The sequence below is a fragment of the Morone saxatilis genome, unplaced genomic scaffold (genome assembly GCF_004916995.1).
Source record: "Morone saxatilis isolate NCDOM2014 unplaced genomic scaffold, NCSU_SB_2.0 Contig24, whole genome shotgun sequence".
In the NCBI taxonomy this organism is placed as follows: domain Eukaryota; kingdom Metazoa; phylum Chordata; class Actinopteri; family Moronidae; genus Morone; species Morone saxatilis.
This window is the reverse complement of record NW_023339807.1, coordinates 11511711-11526890: the sequence shown is the minus strand read 5'-3', so window position 1 is coordinate 11526890 and position 15180 is coordinate 11511711. Positions and strand designations below refer to the sequence as shown.

The 15180-nt window shown below is 43.8% G+C and overlaps 2 protein-coding genes across 5 annotated transcripts in view; one reads left to right on the top strand and one right to left on the bottom strand.

Annotated features, from left to right (window-relative positions):
• Positions 1 to 438: 438 nt before the first annotated feature.
• Positions 439 to 12230, top strand: cep85 (centrosomal protein 85). 4 transcript variants are annotated; one of them, XM_035673028.1, is made up of 14 exons: positions 439 to 584; positions 1430 to 1489; positions 1603 to 1734; positions 4635 to 5419; positions 6516 to 6646; positions 6943 to 7060; positions 7193 to 7378; positions 7876 to 8028; positions 8409 to 8563; positions 8677 to 8794; positions 9559 to 9609; positions 9708 to 9815; positions 9907 to 10150; positions 10264 to 12230. In XM_035673028.1, the coding sequence occupies exons 2-14, from the start codon at positions 1450 to 1452 to the stop codon at positions 10425 to 10427; spliced, it is 2385 nt and encodes a 794-aa protein (XP_035528921.1). In that variant the 5' UTR covers positions 439 to 584; positions 1430 to 1449; the 3' UTR covers positions 10428 to 12230. The 4 variants fall into 4 exon arrangements, with proteins under 4 accessions (XP_035528921.1, XP_035528922.1, XP_035528924.1 ...); XM_035673029.1 differs by lacking the exon at positions 1603 to 1734; XM_035673031.1 differs by lacking the exons at positions 439 to 584; positions 1430 to 1489 and adding an exon at positions 3573 to 3630 and having other exon boundaries at positions 1605 to 1734.
• ubxn11 (UBX domain protein 11) overlaps positions 11184 to 15180 on the bottom strand; it is a 5464-nt gene continuing 1467 nt past the window's right edge. Inside the window, exons 5-14 of the mRNA XM_035673033.1 lie at positions 15051 to 15102; positions 14832 to 14911; positions 14642 to 14747; positions 14317 to 14534; positions 14155 to 14232; positions 13972 to 14083; positions 13785 to 13888; positions 13603 to 13676; positions 12948 to 13097; positions 11184 to 12861 (exon numbers count right to left, since the gene is read on the bottom strand). Coding sequence (XP_035528926.1) covers positions 12708 to 12861; positions 12948 to 13097; positions 13603 to 13676; positions 13785 to 13888; positions 13972 to 14083; positions 14155 to 14232; positions 14317 to 14534; positions 14642 to 14747; positions 14832 to 14911; positions 15051 to 15102 — 1128 coding nt within the window. The 3' untranslated portion in view covers positions 11184 to 12707. The remainder of the gene's footprint in view (positions 12862 to 12947; positions 13098 to 13602; positions 13677 to 13784; positions 13889 to 13971; positions 14084 to 14154; positions 14233 to 14316; positions 14535 to 14641; positions 14748 to 14831; positions 14912 to 15050; positions 15103 to 15180) is intronic.

The window sequence follows — 15180 nt, the reverse complement described above, 5'->3', positions numbered from 1 at the left end:
AGTGTAAAGATATATTTTTGCATTTAACCCTACAGTATTCGCCTCATAATGATAACATATATTGTAAAAGTGTTAAATATGATTGTTCACCATTGAACTCTTGTGAAAGTCTTATTTTCTAGGTTATTCTACCAATCTCAACGGCTCTTGGTTAGGTTCGTTCGTTTTGTGTCTCTGCAGTAGTTTTTTGGATCACACGGCCGAATGAACGCGGGTATTTGTCGTCTTGCATCAACAACAACACCATCTCAACATGAGCCTGAAGAAGACTGCTGCCCTAGCTGTGGTCCCCGTAGTCTGCACATGTAACCACAGCGCAGACATACACCTACGGGGACAGGAAACCCCTCAGACGGCTCCTCGCAGACACCACACGGATTGCGCGGCAGAGCGGGCGGTGCTGTGACATTAAACGAGCAGCCTCTGTGTCTTTGCTGGGTCGTCTGCCATCAGAGGGATCTGCTCAGTCGGAACAACAGCAGCAGCAGCAGCAGCAGCAGAAGCGGATGGTACTGATTCTGATTCGGCTGCCAGCCTCAACCCGAGATTTGTTTCTGCACTCAGTGTTTGCGTGTGTAATAAAGGTACAGTGGCTGAGCTCAGCTGCAGTCTGGTGAACACGGAGTTTACACAGATTTGTTGGCGTTAACTGATGGTAGCGTTGTGTTAGCGCTCAGCTAGCTCGTTAGACGGAAACGGATTTGTCCCGGATTAGCTGAAAAGGGTTAACGGGGCTTCAGTAACGCAACATTTTAACGTTACGTTGAAGGAAATAGAGAAAGTTGTTGCTTCAAAACAGCGTAGACCTGTGTGTTTGTGTTTGTCGCGTTTAGCTGCATAAAATGTGAACAAACGTAATGTAGCGACTAGTCACGTTTAGCTAACATAGCTGGTTCACTGTTAGCGAGTCATTTCCTTTATGAATTCGCTTCAGCATCGTCCACAGCTCGTATCCATTGTTGCGCCTTATATTAGCTCGCCACGAATAATATTACAACTTCCTGTAACCCGTTAGGGGTAGAAATGTTTGTGTAACAGATTATGTAACGCTAAGACATGTGCTCGTGTTGTTATTTCTGTTGCTGGCCAGAAAAGTATGTCGAGGTCGTTGGTGGCATGTTGAGAGGCAGATGAGTTGGATAGGTGAGCAGATCCGTCGATAGCTAACAGCTGCTCAGTCCTACGCCATGGACATTCAGTTCATAATGTACTGTGGTGCAAGAAAGCTCAGGTTCATCACGAACACCTTGTTACCAGCTTCTGTTCACTGACTCCCTGTTAACTGAATCAGATTATTTACTCAACTAACCCAAGTCACATCAGGAATTTGGCCGGTGACAGCTTTGACAAGTTGGTGATGTGATTTAAATCAAAATAACCCTGGAGTATGTGTTGTCTGATGATGTGACCTCTTCCTCCTCTCACTCAGGTGACATTGTCTCGTATGGGATGACCACCTCACAGAGATATATTGAATCCAAACCAGCGGGTAAGTCGACACGCTGCACTCCCAGCACGCAAACTGTGTGTCACTTGTTTCGTTTCAGCGTGTGTTGACACCCTCCTCTGTTGCTGTTGTCCTGTTTCACAAATGTACGTCAGCTCGGTTCGCTGACATGGAGTGGCAGACACCAGCTGTGTCAGAGAAGTTTCAAAGCCGCTTTGGCCGCCGGCCGGGGACATCGGACAGTGGGGACACTGGTCTTGGCACCTCAGCATCTGACAGCACAGAAGGTGATGACTTGAGCTTCTTCCTCCTCTGTATTATGTAACATTGTTTTAACAAGTGACACGTCCGTCTGTCAGCGATTGAAGTTCAGTTGCACCCTCTGCAGCTAGAGTTGGGTGTCTTAGCGGTGGCTGTGTGTTTTTAATAATTAAACTTGCATGCTTTCTTAAAATTTTTGCTGTAGCTGACTTTGAGAACAGTTATATAACGTGTAATGTAGTGAGAAGCCGCACGTGGCCCTCAGCTGAAGCTGAAAAGACTTGTTGTTGTTTCTTTGGTTATTTATAGAGTGAGAGAATTGCTCAGGATCCACTGTGGGTGCTCGGGAGATTTGCAGACGTAGATTAGTCCCATCCAAAAAAGCCCCAAAGGCTCTGTTGCACTACTCTGGTGTTGAGGTTAATTGGGAGGATGAGGTGTTGGGATGCCTGGGCAGGACAGATAAATGGAAACTAGATCTTGCTTGTGGAGCAAAAGGCCACAAGTTTTTAAAAAAATATTATCATGATTTTGGGAATATCCCACTGGAGATGTGTGTGTAATATATTTATGTCCATACGCTGGACTGAGTGGAAAAAATAACAGACACGCGGTATCAGGTCCAACAGGGTGGGTTGTCCCATGTGGGGAAACGCTACACAATAAAAGACTGGAAAACTATCAACACTGTAGGGTTTACATTTCAGAGCTGGTATTCCTGACAGGGCTGCCAGTTGGAAACTCTTCATAACAACTGTAAACAAACAAACCTTTTTTCCTCCTTTGCATCTAGTTACATGTATGTGTGTTGGCTTCCCTGAGATCATCCTACAGGTGTCTTTAACACAAACTGTCTGTTCTCAGTCCAATGAGTCCATTTATTTCACTCCAACATGAATTAATCTGTGTCGTAGAGCTTTTCTGCTCCCTGTGAAACTGAATTAAAAGACCTGTGCACAGCACCAGATAAACATCACTCAACCTGAAAGGAAAGGTGTAGAGAACGGTTGGTAATGTTAGTAGACGCACATGTTCTACATCCTCCAAACAGCTCAATATGCTTCATCTTGAAGTGTCCGGTATTGTCTTACAAGCCCTGAACTCACAGCTTGTAGGACAACATTCGTAGGAGGATTGAAGCTGCATTCAGGCAAAAGCTTCTTATTAGATTATCTTTTAATATCCATCGGTTGTAAGGTCTGCACATTTCTTTTTCCTTAGAGACATTTCCTTTTATATCTGTTGTCTTCATGTGGGCTTTTTTTTAAGAGTGTAACTACTTTTTACAGGCCTGACTTGTTCAGTTACAACTGTTGATCCTGGCGCAGCTTTGTCCTGGCACTCAAACTGACAGCCGTATCCTAGCAACATGACAATTGGCCCCAAATTTAGCCACAATAATGACCTGTTGTAGATATACTATATAGCATGCTTTGGGTATAAATTAAACCGCTAGAGTGCCAGACATTTTTTTGAAAAACAAGAAAGGGACATGTTGTTTTTTCTGTTGCTGGGTTTTTATCAAAACATTCTGTTTTACAGCTGCAGGTTATTGTCAATATGTTATACGCTTTCCAAAGGCAGGAATGTCTCTTGAGCAAATATCTAGCAAACGTTCTTACATAATAGTTTAGACTTGTTCTAACCAGTCTTAAATTTAGCCTGGAGGCTTCTGTTATATTTGAACTTTTACCTTACTGAAAACTTATATTGTTCCCATAATATTATTGCATTTTTGCTAATTATTATCTTCCTTTGTGGTTGTGAAAAGTTTCTATCTTAATGAAGTTTAGGTTTAAAGTGAGCCGAGCATTCGGTCTTTGACTTTGTATTTGCACATGTGTGTGTGTGATGTGTGTTACAGTGGGAGGAGGCAAGGTGCTTAAATAAGCGGCACCCACAGATCGACTGTAACTTGAGAGGTGGGCTATAAATACCCCTAACCTTTCCTGTGTATGCCTGTTTGTGTGTGTTTGCGCAGAGCTTGATACAGGCTGGTTTGGCTGTTGGAGGACAATACGGCTTTGGGCACGGGGCCTGCCTGCTGTGACACTGTCAGTTTAACTTCAGAGGTTGATCTGGTAGCGTCCAGTAATGCACAGGACGGACTGTTTGGATTTAAAGCGTCGTGAAGCTCAGCTCACCTCAGTTCAGCTTTAGAAAAAATGCCACAGCTAATAACATGTTTGTTGCGTTGGAGTGAATGCCAGATCTCCAGACTTCAACAGGTCTCTCAGGTTTGTGGTGCTGTTGGAATCAGAGTTATGTAACTTTGAATTGTGTTGGTGCTCGTGGCACTTTCTGTAGGTTGGTTGTGTTCCTGAAGTTCTCTGTGAGCAAAATCTGATCTCTGAGGTTTCCAAATGAAGACCGTTAACATTTTTGTGCATGTTTAAGTCAGTGGTTTGGGTGTGTACTCTGTAATCTGAGGGTGCTTATCTTTGGATGTTGCTAAGGGAATAATTACAAGAGTTTATGCTAATTAAAAAAAGAGGACTCTTTTGACAGCAGTTCAGTCTTAACAGTGTAATTATTTTACATATATGCTCAGTGTCATGGTAACCAACACCAGCTTTATCGCTGCTATACAGCAACATATTGTTTTTGTTAATCATGTAATCCAGAGCTTTAATTCTGTGCAATGGTTAAGTCTATTATAAGCCTATTCCCTTGGTTGAGTCAGTCAGAGCCAGTTAATTCTTTCAGTGGTGACACCTCATCATCAAAGTAGGCCACCCATAAACCCTGCTGCATCTACTTTACATCACTGACTGAAAATAGAGTAAATGGCCTGCAGTATTGCTCTAGATAGTTTGCACTGATTTAACAAGGTCTGTCTGTATGTTGAATAGTGAGAGAATAATTATATAATAATGAATTATGTTAAATAATTCCTAACGACTCTTTCTTCTTCTACTCTTTAAAGATTTCTGCAGTTCCAGCAGCAGCCCCCCTTTCCAACCCATCCGCAGTCAGATCCCCATACCCACTGCACATGTCATGCCATCCACGGCCGGAGCCCCGGCCTCTAAGCCCCAGTCATGTGTCCAGGAGGACTCCCAGTCCTCTGAGGGTTACAGGACTTCATCCAGCTCCAGGACCCCAAGTGGCTCCACCTCGAAGTCTTCCTCTCTCTCCAAATCGGCATCTTCGCCCAACCTGGATGCTCAGGCCGGCGTGGGAGGTGATCTTGTGGGGCCAAAGCCAGACTGCCTGAGCCGCTACCGCAGCCTTGTCAATGGGCTGGACCACTCGCTTTTCCCCTCAGATCACACGCGGGTGGATGACGGCCAGAGGTTTGACACTCCTGCTGTGGAGCCTACGCTAAATCAGTCAGCCCTGCTGGGGGGGTTATGCCCTGATGTCAGACTCCGATTACAGACGACCGGGATTAGAGACACCTCAGACTGTGTGTCGGACGCCTACAGGGGAGGCATGGAGCACAGCTATAAGGTTCTGCCTGAAGCGAGGCTCCCCGGCCCAGCAGAAACCTCTAATCAGAGGGGCAGTCAGTCTGGTGTGGCCGGATCCCCTGGAGTTTATGCAAACCCTCTCAGCCTGCAGACACAGGCTCTGCTGAGGGAGCATGCAGGCTCCAAGGGTTATGAGCCACTGCGGCAGGACAGATGTAGTGAAATGTCCAGCTGGCAGCAACAACAGCAACATAAGCAGCAACTGGAGACTTTACGCCTGCAAGTGGAACAAATGCAGGTAAGCAAACATGGGAGAGAAGAGTTTTGTTTTTTTTCCCTTTTGTCTGGGCTGCTTTGAATATGGTGAGGTGGAAAACACCCCGAGAAGGTAAAGCTATTGTGGTAGACGTGTGGGGCAGTCAGATGTTTGTGGACGTTTGAAATTTGGCTCCTGGCACAAACAGTATATAGGTCAACATCAGGGGAAAAACATCCCACTGAATAAAGCCTGAAGCCATACAGACGCCTTTGTCCTATTTAATAAAAGGATTTGTCAACTCAATCAGCAAAATCAAATCACAAGAGCTTCAAAGAGTTTTCTGTTGTCAGGTAAAAACGTATTAGGCTTCAGAAAGTCCTACGCTAAAGCGCCTGTCACAGCTTCCCTTTTGCACCCCGTAAAAAGCTGTTGAAATGATAAAAAAAACTGTTACACAACAGCTTTTTAGCATTTCAGCATTGTTTTCAGTGTTTTTTTCCTCCATGGCGGATGCTGACCAGTCTAGAGTGAGTGTTGGCACTGACACATACTGCGTGCTGACACATGAACTGACGCTTTAACACACAATTTTAAAAACTCGTTACTTACATCCTGAGACTTGGCATTATTCGAATACTAATAAATGCTGATTGGACCCACAGTGGTTTTTACTGCGTGAAGAAATTGTGGAAGCAAGTTTTAGTGCTGATGATCATACAAACATTGCCTCATAAACTAAATGATTAGCCGTTGAAGCTGTGACATGAGGGGAGATGAGACTGATTCATTCATTCATGGTGCTGGATGTTTTCCTCGGGGCACCAGAATACGTTGACACTTGGCAGTGCTTTCAGTGTGTGTTGGAAGAAAGACTTTAAATAGTCACTGAGGTGGAATTACATTCTATTATAGAGAGAGGGATTGGCACTGCTTGATAGTCGTTAAGTTTAATTCCTCCTTTGAGATATCCATTTGAACTATGTTGTTATTCACAAAGTATCTTAATCTGTTGTCAGATGACTGCTGTGGTATTAGAATAATCAGGCTAGCAGTAATTCTTGAGCTGTATGCATATTGCGTCTAACATATTGCGTGCAGCTCTAACTGTCACATGGTTTTTGTCTTTCTGTGGCAGCTGATGAGTGCCGGAGTGGCTCAGTACCCATCTCTGTACTCGACGCCCGTTCACCCAGAGTCTGGCAAGTGGGATGCTCTCGTCAAAGCCAGTGAGAGTCTGCTGAAGGAGAAGGAGCTAATCATCGAAAGGCACGTTTTTCTAATGACTTTACTGCTCATGTAGGGACGTTTTATGGAGGGCAGGGAATCTTTGATTGTTCATCTTGACTTGATACTGTAGTATTGTACACTTTAGTCCTTCAGTTTATCTCAGCATTAAAGAACATGTTTTTTGTCACAAAATATTAAAGAGTTGACTGTTTTAAATGATTTTATTTAGTAGAAGAGAGAACTGCACAGGCCTTGTTTTTATTAAATTGTTAAGTTAAGTTTTTGACGTTGCTGCGTTCTTGTGTTGATGATTGTTGGACCGGGTTATATTGCAGACAAAAGCAGCACATGACCCAGTTGGAGCAGCGTCTGAGGGAAAGCGAGCTGCAAGTGCACGGAGCCCTCTTGGGCCGAGGAGCTTCTTATGGGGATGTGTGCATGCTGCGGCTACAGGTTGGTGAAAACAGCTCCCACTAACAACACCGAGAACTCTGTTAACTCTGTTTTATACCCACATCCTGCTTACAAACTATTTCCCCTGAAGAACCTTCATTAAAACTTTTGTATCACATGGTGGCTTCATAGGAGGCTCAAAGGGAGAATGTGTTCCTGAGGGCACAGTTTACTGAGCGCACCGACTGCGTTGCCCTGGAAAAGGCAGAGGCAGAGCGCAGACTGGGGGCCGTCGAGGCAGAGACACGGCGACTAACTGAAAGCCTGAAAGAGACATGTGAGAGACACGCAGAAGAGATGAAGAAACAGGAAGAGAGGGTTTGTTCTTGCCTAATGTGTCTTCCTAACATACAGTTTTGAAAAATGGCACTGATAAGTTATGTGTGACAAAATGTGTTCAAACTGTTCACTTTGCTTCTATTTTAGTGCCATTTATTGATTGTGAACTGCATTTAATGTTCTGTACTTTGTTTGTAATGAAGAGAACCTGTTAAAATCCTGTCAAATTTCTTGCCACAGCATTTCCGGACACCTGATCTTATAGAAACAAAACACTGTGCAGATACTTCAGCTCTGTACATAAATAGATGTTGTGTATAACTGGAGGCTTAACAACTTCACTTACTCATTTTCTTAGAGAAAGATGAAAGAGAGCAGCTAAAGTGGTTTCCGTCATGTGACGGTGTTTGTGGGAACAGATTGTCACACGTCTCGCTTCCAGTTCTCTCACTTACTGTGGGTTATAAGTTGGTGTAGCACTTATTACTTTTTGAGCATACTATTTTCCCACTTACCACGTTTGCCTCTTTGTGCAGATCCGCAGTCGAGACAAGCACATCAACAACCTGAAGAAGAAGTGTCAGAAGGAGTCTGAGCTGAAGCGAGAGAACCAGCAGCGTATTGAAACTCTGGAGCGCTATCTAGCTGACCTGCCCACCTTGGAGGACTACCAGAGCCAGAACAAGCAGGTTAGGACCGACTGAGCCATTCTTACTGGGTCTGCTCTGATTTCTGTGGGTGAATCATTAAACTAGGGATGGCTCAATACCACTTTTTCATGTCTGATACCGCGACCTTGAGTATCTGCCAATACGATACTTTCTTATTCCCTCTCATAAATAACTAAACTTTTAATAATACATTTGTATGGATGCACTTGGCTTAAACTAGACATCTAAAGAAGATCATGCTGAAACTGTGGAACAAATATTCTGTTCCCATGAATGGAAAAATACACTGCCCACATCCATGATTCAGTACTGCTGTTTTTGATTGGTCAGCGCTATTCAAACATTTAAATTTGCTACATTTAACGTAGACAAATGAAACCTTTTGTTTTTTGTATCAGCTTCTAGAGGCCGAAAAGCAGGTCACTCAGCTACAAGATAAAGTGAGAGACTTGGAGGTCTGTCTGGAGACAACGTGCTCACAACTGCGGGAAAAAGACACACATCTGGAAGAACAGAAACGCAGGGAGAGAGACCTGCTGACCACCATTACTGAGTATGTACACACACAGTCAGACAGCTGCGTACCATCTTCTCACTGCACATGTTCTTTTAAACAGTACTAACGCTGCATAATGTGTTCTGCCTTTTTATTTTGGTCTTCATCAGTATGCAGCAGCGGGTACAGCAGGGCCTTGAGGATGGAGCCAGGCTGCCTTCCCTGGATGTCGAGAAGCTCAGAGGAGAGAACAACGCTTTAAGAGAGGAGCAGCAGAGACTGAAAAAGGTCTGATTGTCTGTTTCGTGTGTTTTCTCTTTAAAAGCTCATCTGGTTACTTGTGGGACAGCTTTTATTTATGAAGTGCAGTGGGTGTACAAGGACATTTGGTGAATGGGGCTACGGCAAAAAATATCACTAAATGCATTATTAATACTGTAGTTGAGCTGGAAACTTTCCAAATGAACCCTCCCCATGATATGTCGATAATTGCATTATGTCCCTTCTTGCATCACCTGTGCAGACTTGTATAACAGCCCCAAAATACCAAGAGTACAGTTAAATTGGTTCAGATTTACCTCTCCTAACTATTGTAATACAGAAGCAGTTTATATTGACCCCAAATGACTTCGACTTCAGAAAGTTGATCTGGCTGAGTGAGGTTAGAGGAAGTGCGTATTCGGTTCAGTTTGAACAAACAGGAAGTGTTCATTTCTCTGGGAGTGAGTTTCTGTAGCAGCAAACTGTTAGTTTAGTTTTATATGTTAGTAATAAGTAATATTTATTGTCTGGTTTGTCATTGTTTTTAGAGTGTAGCTACTTCCTTTTTAATATCTTCTTTGTAATATTCACCTAGTGTGTGCTTCAACTGCAAAGTGAACTCTCTCGATCGTAAACACACACGCACAGACCTCACAACCTCCCAGTCCCACAGAACAGGGATGAGACATCACTTGATCATTTGATTAAAACTAAAGCAGTAGGAGTTGATTGCTGCAATATGTCCAAGTAGAGCCATGTTGTTTTAAAGCTCAGCTCTTCTTTTTTTGCAGGTCATTGAGAAGCAGCACCGAATGATGGAACAGCTTGGCTCTCAGATCCAGGTGGTTATCTGCATACACAACGAGTCTCAGTGATTTGTGTGGTTACGGTCCTGTTTTGTTGTCTCTTAACGTCTATTATTGTTTGTTTGGGTCTGCAGGCCTTGGAGGAACAGGTCTCTCAGGAAGAGAACAGCTCTCAGGCTCTCAGAGAAGAGGTGTTGGCCAAAGAGCAGAATGTGTTAGAGCTCCACACAGCCATGAAGGAGGTGAGCGCATCTTGTTCCTTTGTAAACTTGAACTTGAACTTGAACTTGAACTGAATCTGAATTTGACTGGAAAATGTTTACTGTGTTTCAGCTGTCAGTCCAGAACCAGGAACTGATTGAGCAGAATCTGACCCTGCAGGACCAAATGAGCGATCCAGATCAGCGGGGCACTAGCCAGGCCTCCTCTACCCTGCAGCCAGCTGGGGCTCGCCTCACGCAGAGGCTACACCTAGAGATCGCCTCCTGCCTGAGTGACCTGCGCTCCCTGTGCAGCATTCTGACCCAGAGAGCTCAGGGACAAGACCCAAACCTCACCCTGCTGCTCGGTCTCGCATGTAAGCACCACTTGAATCTTACTCTTTCTCTTGCTGATGATAGAGTTAACAGACTCGGATCAAGAAAGTTGTACAACGTGGATTACAGTTGTGTTTTGTTTTGTTTCCCCCAGCTCCTCTACCAGTGGCAGAGCAGGGAGAGGACTGGATGAATCCAGAGGTGCTGCAGAAGAAGCTGGTTGAGGCTCAACAGCTCCGTCGAGACGTGGAGGAACTACGTAACGTAATACTGGACCGATATGCGCAGGACATGGGAGAAAACTGCATCACCCAATAACCTTGCCAGCCAGGCAATGGAAGAGACTTGTGTAAGCCCCACTTCACCTCTGAAGCATCTAAAACGGGCTTGTTTTCAGTTACTGAATGTCAGAAAGTGGACTGGATTTTAATTTTCTTAAAATGAGGACAGAGGAAAGCCCAAATGGTTTAGCTTTGACTTCTCTCGACTGACTTTACGTCAATTCTCAAGCCTGCTTGTAGCTAAGAACCCTCCCACCCCCCCTGGTGAGTTCATCTATTTCAGTCCAAGGGCTAACAGAAAATAACTTACCTCTAATACTTGATCCTTAAGCATTGTGTGTGTGTGTGTGTGTGTTGTTTTTTTAAATAATGATGACATGATACTGTCAGTTACCAAACAGTCTTACTTTTTGTTCCACTCTGGTGGAAGTATTTGTGTAGAAGTCCCACAAATATAACTTATTTAAATCTTAATTTCCCTCTCCAGGGGAATTATTGAAGAAGTGGTTGACAATCAACTATAAATATTTAGAATCTGTGCTTTTAACTGAATTCACAAGGAACATGTTACTAACACGCCATTATTTAAAATGGTGAACACTGTAACATCAGACTGTGCTGTGAGGTATAAGACTTGACAACTGAAGGTTGTTTAATACCAAATCAGCTTCTCACACCAACAGGCCTCCAACAGTTTTATTACCAAAGAAACTCTGGTCGAAGCAGTTGTGCAAGTCTGTGAATGTTTTGTGAATGCTTCTCTCTGCTGCAGGCCTCCTCCTGAATGAACACCAACATGTGCCTTTCTGTCACGTTCGCAACCACAATGCTAATTTGTTTTTGTTTTTTTAGACCAACCACAAAGGGCTGTTTGCAGCTGACTCTTCCAATATGACCTTTCTCTCAGTGTATCAACCAGTAGGATAGTCAATACATTCCCTGACACTGAATGTAGCAGATAACTTTGGGTCACATCACAGAACTTGTGGAGGCCCCCCGACACTGTTTTGTTTGATTTCTTTTTGTTCCTGGTAGATAGTCTGTGTGACGTTTTTAGAATCTGCTCCACGTAGATGAATAACTTCACAGGATACTGTACATTTCAGGTTGATAATGGCTGACTTGTGTTCGACAGTGTGGTTAAATGATAAATGTATGACTGAGAAACAGTATTAATCTTCAGTATTATTTATTTTCTTCGTTTGCATTGACAACTCAGTGAGTCCTAATGTGTTGCTGTAACAATGTGCTAATGTGTTCGAGCAGACTTGGCATCCACATTGTGTAAAGGTCCCATGAAGTGGCTCTTAGATAGTACTTTTCTCCTGTGCTTTGATGTGTGTGTCATATCAGATGAGATGTTGGGGCTCAATTTACTGACAGGAGGGACAAAGATTGGCAGCACTCAGTGAGGCTCTTTAACCTTCTTCGGGGACGGACGTGTTTTTAATTCTACGTGATGATGATGGGACGGGTTGGCTGGATCACCCCAAAATCAGAAATCACATTGTACTGGACGTAATTTTATATTTGCCCTGAGTGAGGATAAGCCATTGAAAAAAAAAACGTGACACTTTAAAGGAAGAGAAAGGGATTTTAATATAAAAAATATGCAACAATTACTCTTGACAACAGAACACCCAGGGACACACAAGCCATTTTATCACTTCATGGGACCTTTTTTAAAAGTCCAATTAGCACAAGATTTATCTTTGGAAAGTCAGGCTCCGCATGCCTTAACATCTCAAATGTTTTTGCAAAAGGGAAAAAGATGTTTATATTTTCATACTTTTGTCCTTGTTTGTATTTGCATATTTTAGAAATAAAGTTTTCAACATTTTGTTTTGTTTTAATTAGTTTTGAATTCCAGTTTATTCCGTGTTGATCAGTATTTCATCCCCTCTGTGCAGAAAGCCGTGCACAGCAGCTTTCTATAACTAGGGATGCTACGTATGTTGGATTGGTATTGGCTGTTTGAATGGATGTAACTGATACTGCAATCACAGTGGACCACCAAACACTCCCTGTTATGTAACATAAAACATCTGAGCATTGGTAGTAGATCGGTCCTCAGTAGCACAGCGAGCCTTTTTCACAGCAGACATCTCGACATGTCACAGTAGGAAGATAACAGTTGTGTAAATAATAAAGATTAATGATGGTTGAATTCCATTCAGCTTCACGACATACTGCCACAGACAGACAGACAGACAGAACAAAGCCATTATTATTGTTATTAGCATCACCTGTGCTTTTGTGAAAAAAGGCTGTTTTTAAAAAAAAAACATCCCGTAAAAGTCCAATATAACCGTTTATTTTATTGACCTCCATCTGAATGAGGCTGTTTCCTCTTTCGCAGCAGCAGAGTAACGTTAGTCGTGAGTCCACATGATTGGAGCGTCTGGCAGTCGTCACCGTAGCAGCACTGTGGGTACGCGCTGATGATGTCATAACCGGGGAGACCACCTCCTCTGTAACAACAAGCAACCAGTGTCACATGTTGTAAAGAGAGACGCTAACAGAAAGACAGTGTCAGTGCAGGAGGATATGTTCTCACCTGTGTTTGTCCAGATATTGCCGCAGGTGGCCGATTGTTTCTGAGAAGCACATTTTCAATATGAAAGTATGATTCCCGTCTTCTGACTTCACCTTGAGTGTGATAACATCACGGGCAGACGAGGGCCGGTCAGAGCTACATGTCTGCAGTCTGTAGGGCACAAAATCCAAACACACTTGATACGATAGACTGGTCAGAGAGTCACTTGGGGCGTCACAGATCTGAATCCCAGACCCCGTCACAAGCTAACGAGTGCTGGCCGTTCATGCCCTATTTTTCCGACCAGTGCGTACAGTAATCTCCAGAATCTTGACAATCAGCCACAGCGTACATCAGCATTTTAATCATGCTTTACATCATGTAGCCTGTTGGTGGATCTAGTAATTCCTTTAACCCCATAATCCCTGTTTTGCCTTATAAATTCTACATGGTTGTAAAGTTAGATAATGATACACAGGACATCTTGTATCTTACACTGACTTAAATTCCAAAATGCAATATTTCCCAAATGGAAATACTCTAGATCCCCGCATCACAAATCATGTCATCACATTTCTGTGTATTTGAACGTTTGTCTGAGCAACCAATACTGGTAAGTGAGTCGGTTTAGGCAACAAAATTGTGCTCACACAATGAACGACAAAATGTTTAATACCTCTCTTTCATCGCTTGCAGCACCGGTGTGTCTATGAGGATGACTGAGTTGCTGCTCTGGGCATCAGATGAAACCTAGTGAAAGTACTTGTTAGATCATTTGCATACTGTAGTGAGAGTACATTCAGCACAAGCACAGACAGGCAAGACACTGTAGTGATCATCTGCCTAACAGGAGCTCACCTGCAGGACAGCCCTCACTGAGTCCCTGATATCGATCACACGACCAGCCCTTACTACCACCTTCGGTAACCTGTTCAGGAACTGATCCACACTCAGCCTCTTGCCTGTGGCCAGAAGAAAACACGAGGATAAGAATGAAGACTGGGGAGACATTTGGGAGTATCTGTGTGCTGTTTGCAAGACAGACCGGGTAGCTGAGAGCTGACGCCATCTTTCTCCCCACGAACAGCCTGTCCTTCACCGGGAAATTTCTTCCACGGCAGCCTGAAGATGAATTCCTCATCTCGTCTGTCGTGAACCTGCACAAAAATGACTTGTGATAAGGAGCAGAGTCGCACATTTACACATTTACTCTCAAACGGAAACAAACCTCGAAAGGTACGCCATCTGGGAATCTCTCCTGAAGCTCAGATGGGAAGTACCCGTCCATCAGATCTTGCATGCAGCGCTGCAAAGACCAAAGACGGAGGATTTGAACCACCAAAGAATCCAGTTTAAAGTATTGAATTTTCTGCCGCTTTAGCGAGCTTACCTGGGTGCTGCGCTCCTGATAAGAGCGGAAAGGACCCTCAAACATGACCACCCCGTTGCTGTAGAGGCTCAGTTGAATAGGATCCTTCTTTGCCAAATGTGCCCCTGTGGCTGTCGATTGCACAAAACACTCTCCCTCCCCCGCGAGGACGTTCAGCTCCCTGATCCTCTGCAGCACGAGGTCAAAGTTCATGTGGAAGCTCCTGACCTCGGAGGGGTCTGCACAGGACAGATACCCAGTTAGGAACCATTTTAGGTAGAAGATAATGGTGAATATGTTTATGGAAAGCTTGAAGCTTATGAAGAAGAGTGGAGGTGGAAACTACCTGGCTGCCAGAGGCCTCGCTCTGCGTTATGTGGCTGCTCACTTTCAGCTGAGTCACTGCTCTCGCCGTCTCCCACCCAGATCAAACCGTAGTCGTTTAGAAAGCTCTGTAAGATATTGATCGGCAGGATTCAGAGCGGTGCAATCACAATGTAAACGCATGAATGAAATGTTTTATTAAATCAACTTACCTCCATTTCACACACTTGGCTCTGGAGGTGTTGGCACCTTCTTTCAAGATCGTCTCTACCACTCGGATCATGTGTGCACCCTAAACACACACAAACACAAGCACACGCACACACACACACGCACACACACACACACACACACACAGAAAAGATACAGCCATCAAACCCTTTTATATAGAAATATAGAGAATATATCAAACTCAGGTCTTGAGATGTTACCAGATTCTTTCAGAAGCCTCAGTTTTTCCTCCAAGACTGTAATCCTTTTATCCTTTAGAAGAAAATTTAAAGTGAGTTTGACATTAACAATTTAGCTGTTTGTCTGGAGGAGGTGTGTGTTCATCTGGAG

Excerpts from the sequence above, each read along its gene's own strand:
- cep85 (XM_035673028.1), top strand. The coding sequence starts at position 1,450 with ATGACCACCTCACAGAGATATATTGAATCCAAACCAGCGG. Across the intron at positions 1,735-4,634 it reads AGCATCTGACAGCACAGAAG|ATTTCTGCAGTTCCAGCAGC; the intron begins GTGATGACTTGA and ends TACTCTTTAAAG. Across the intron at positions 7,379-7,875 it reads TGAAGAAACAGGAAGAGAGG|ATCCGCAGTCGAGACAAGCA; the intron begins GTTTGTTCTTGC and ends CTCTTTGTGCAG.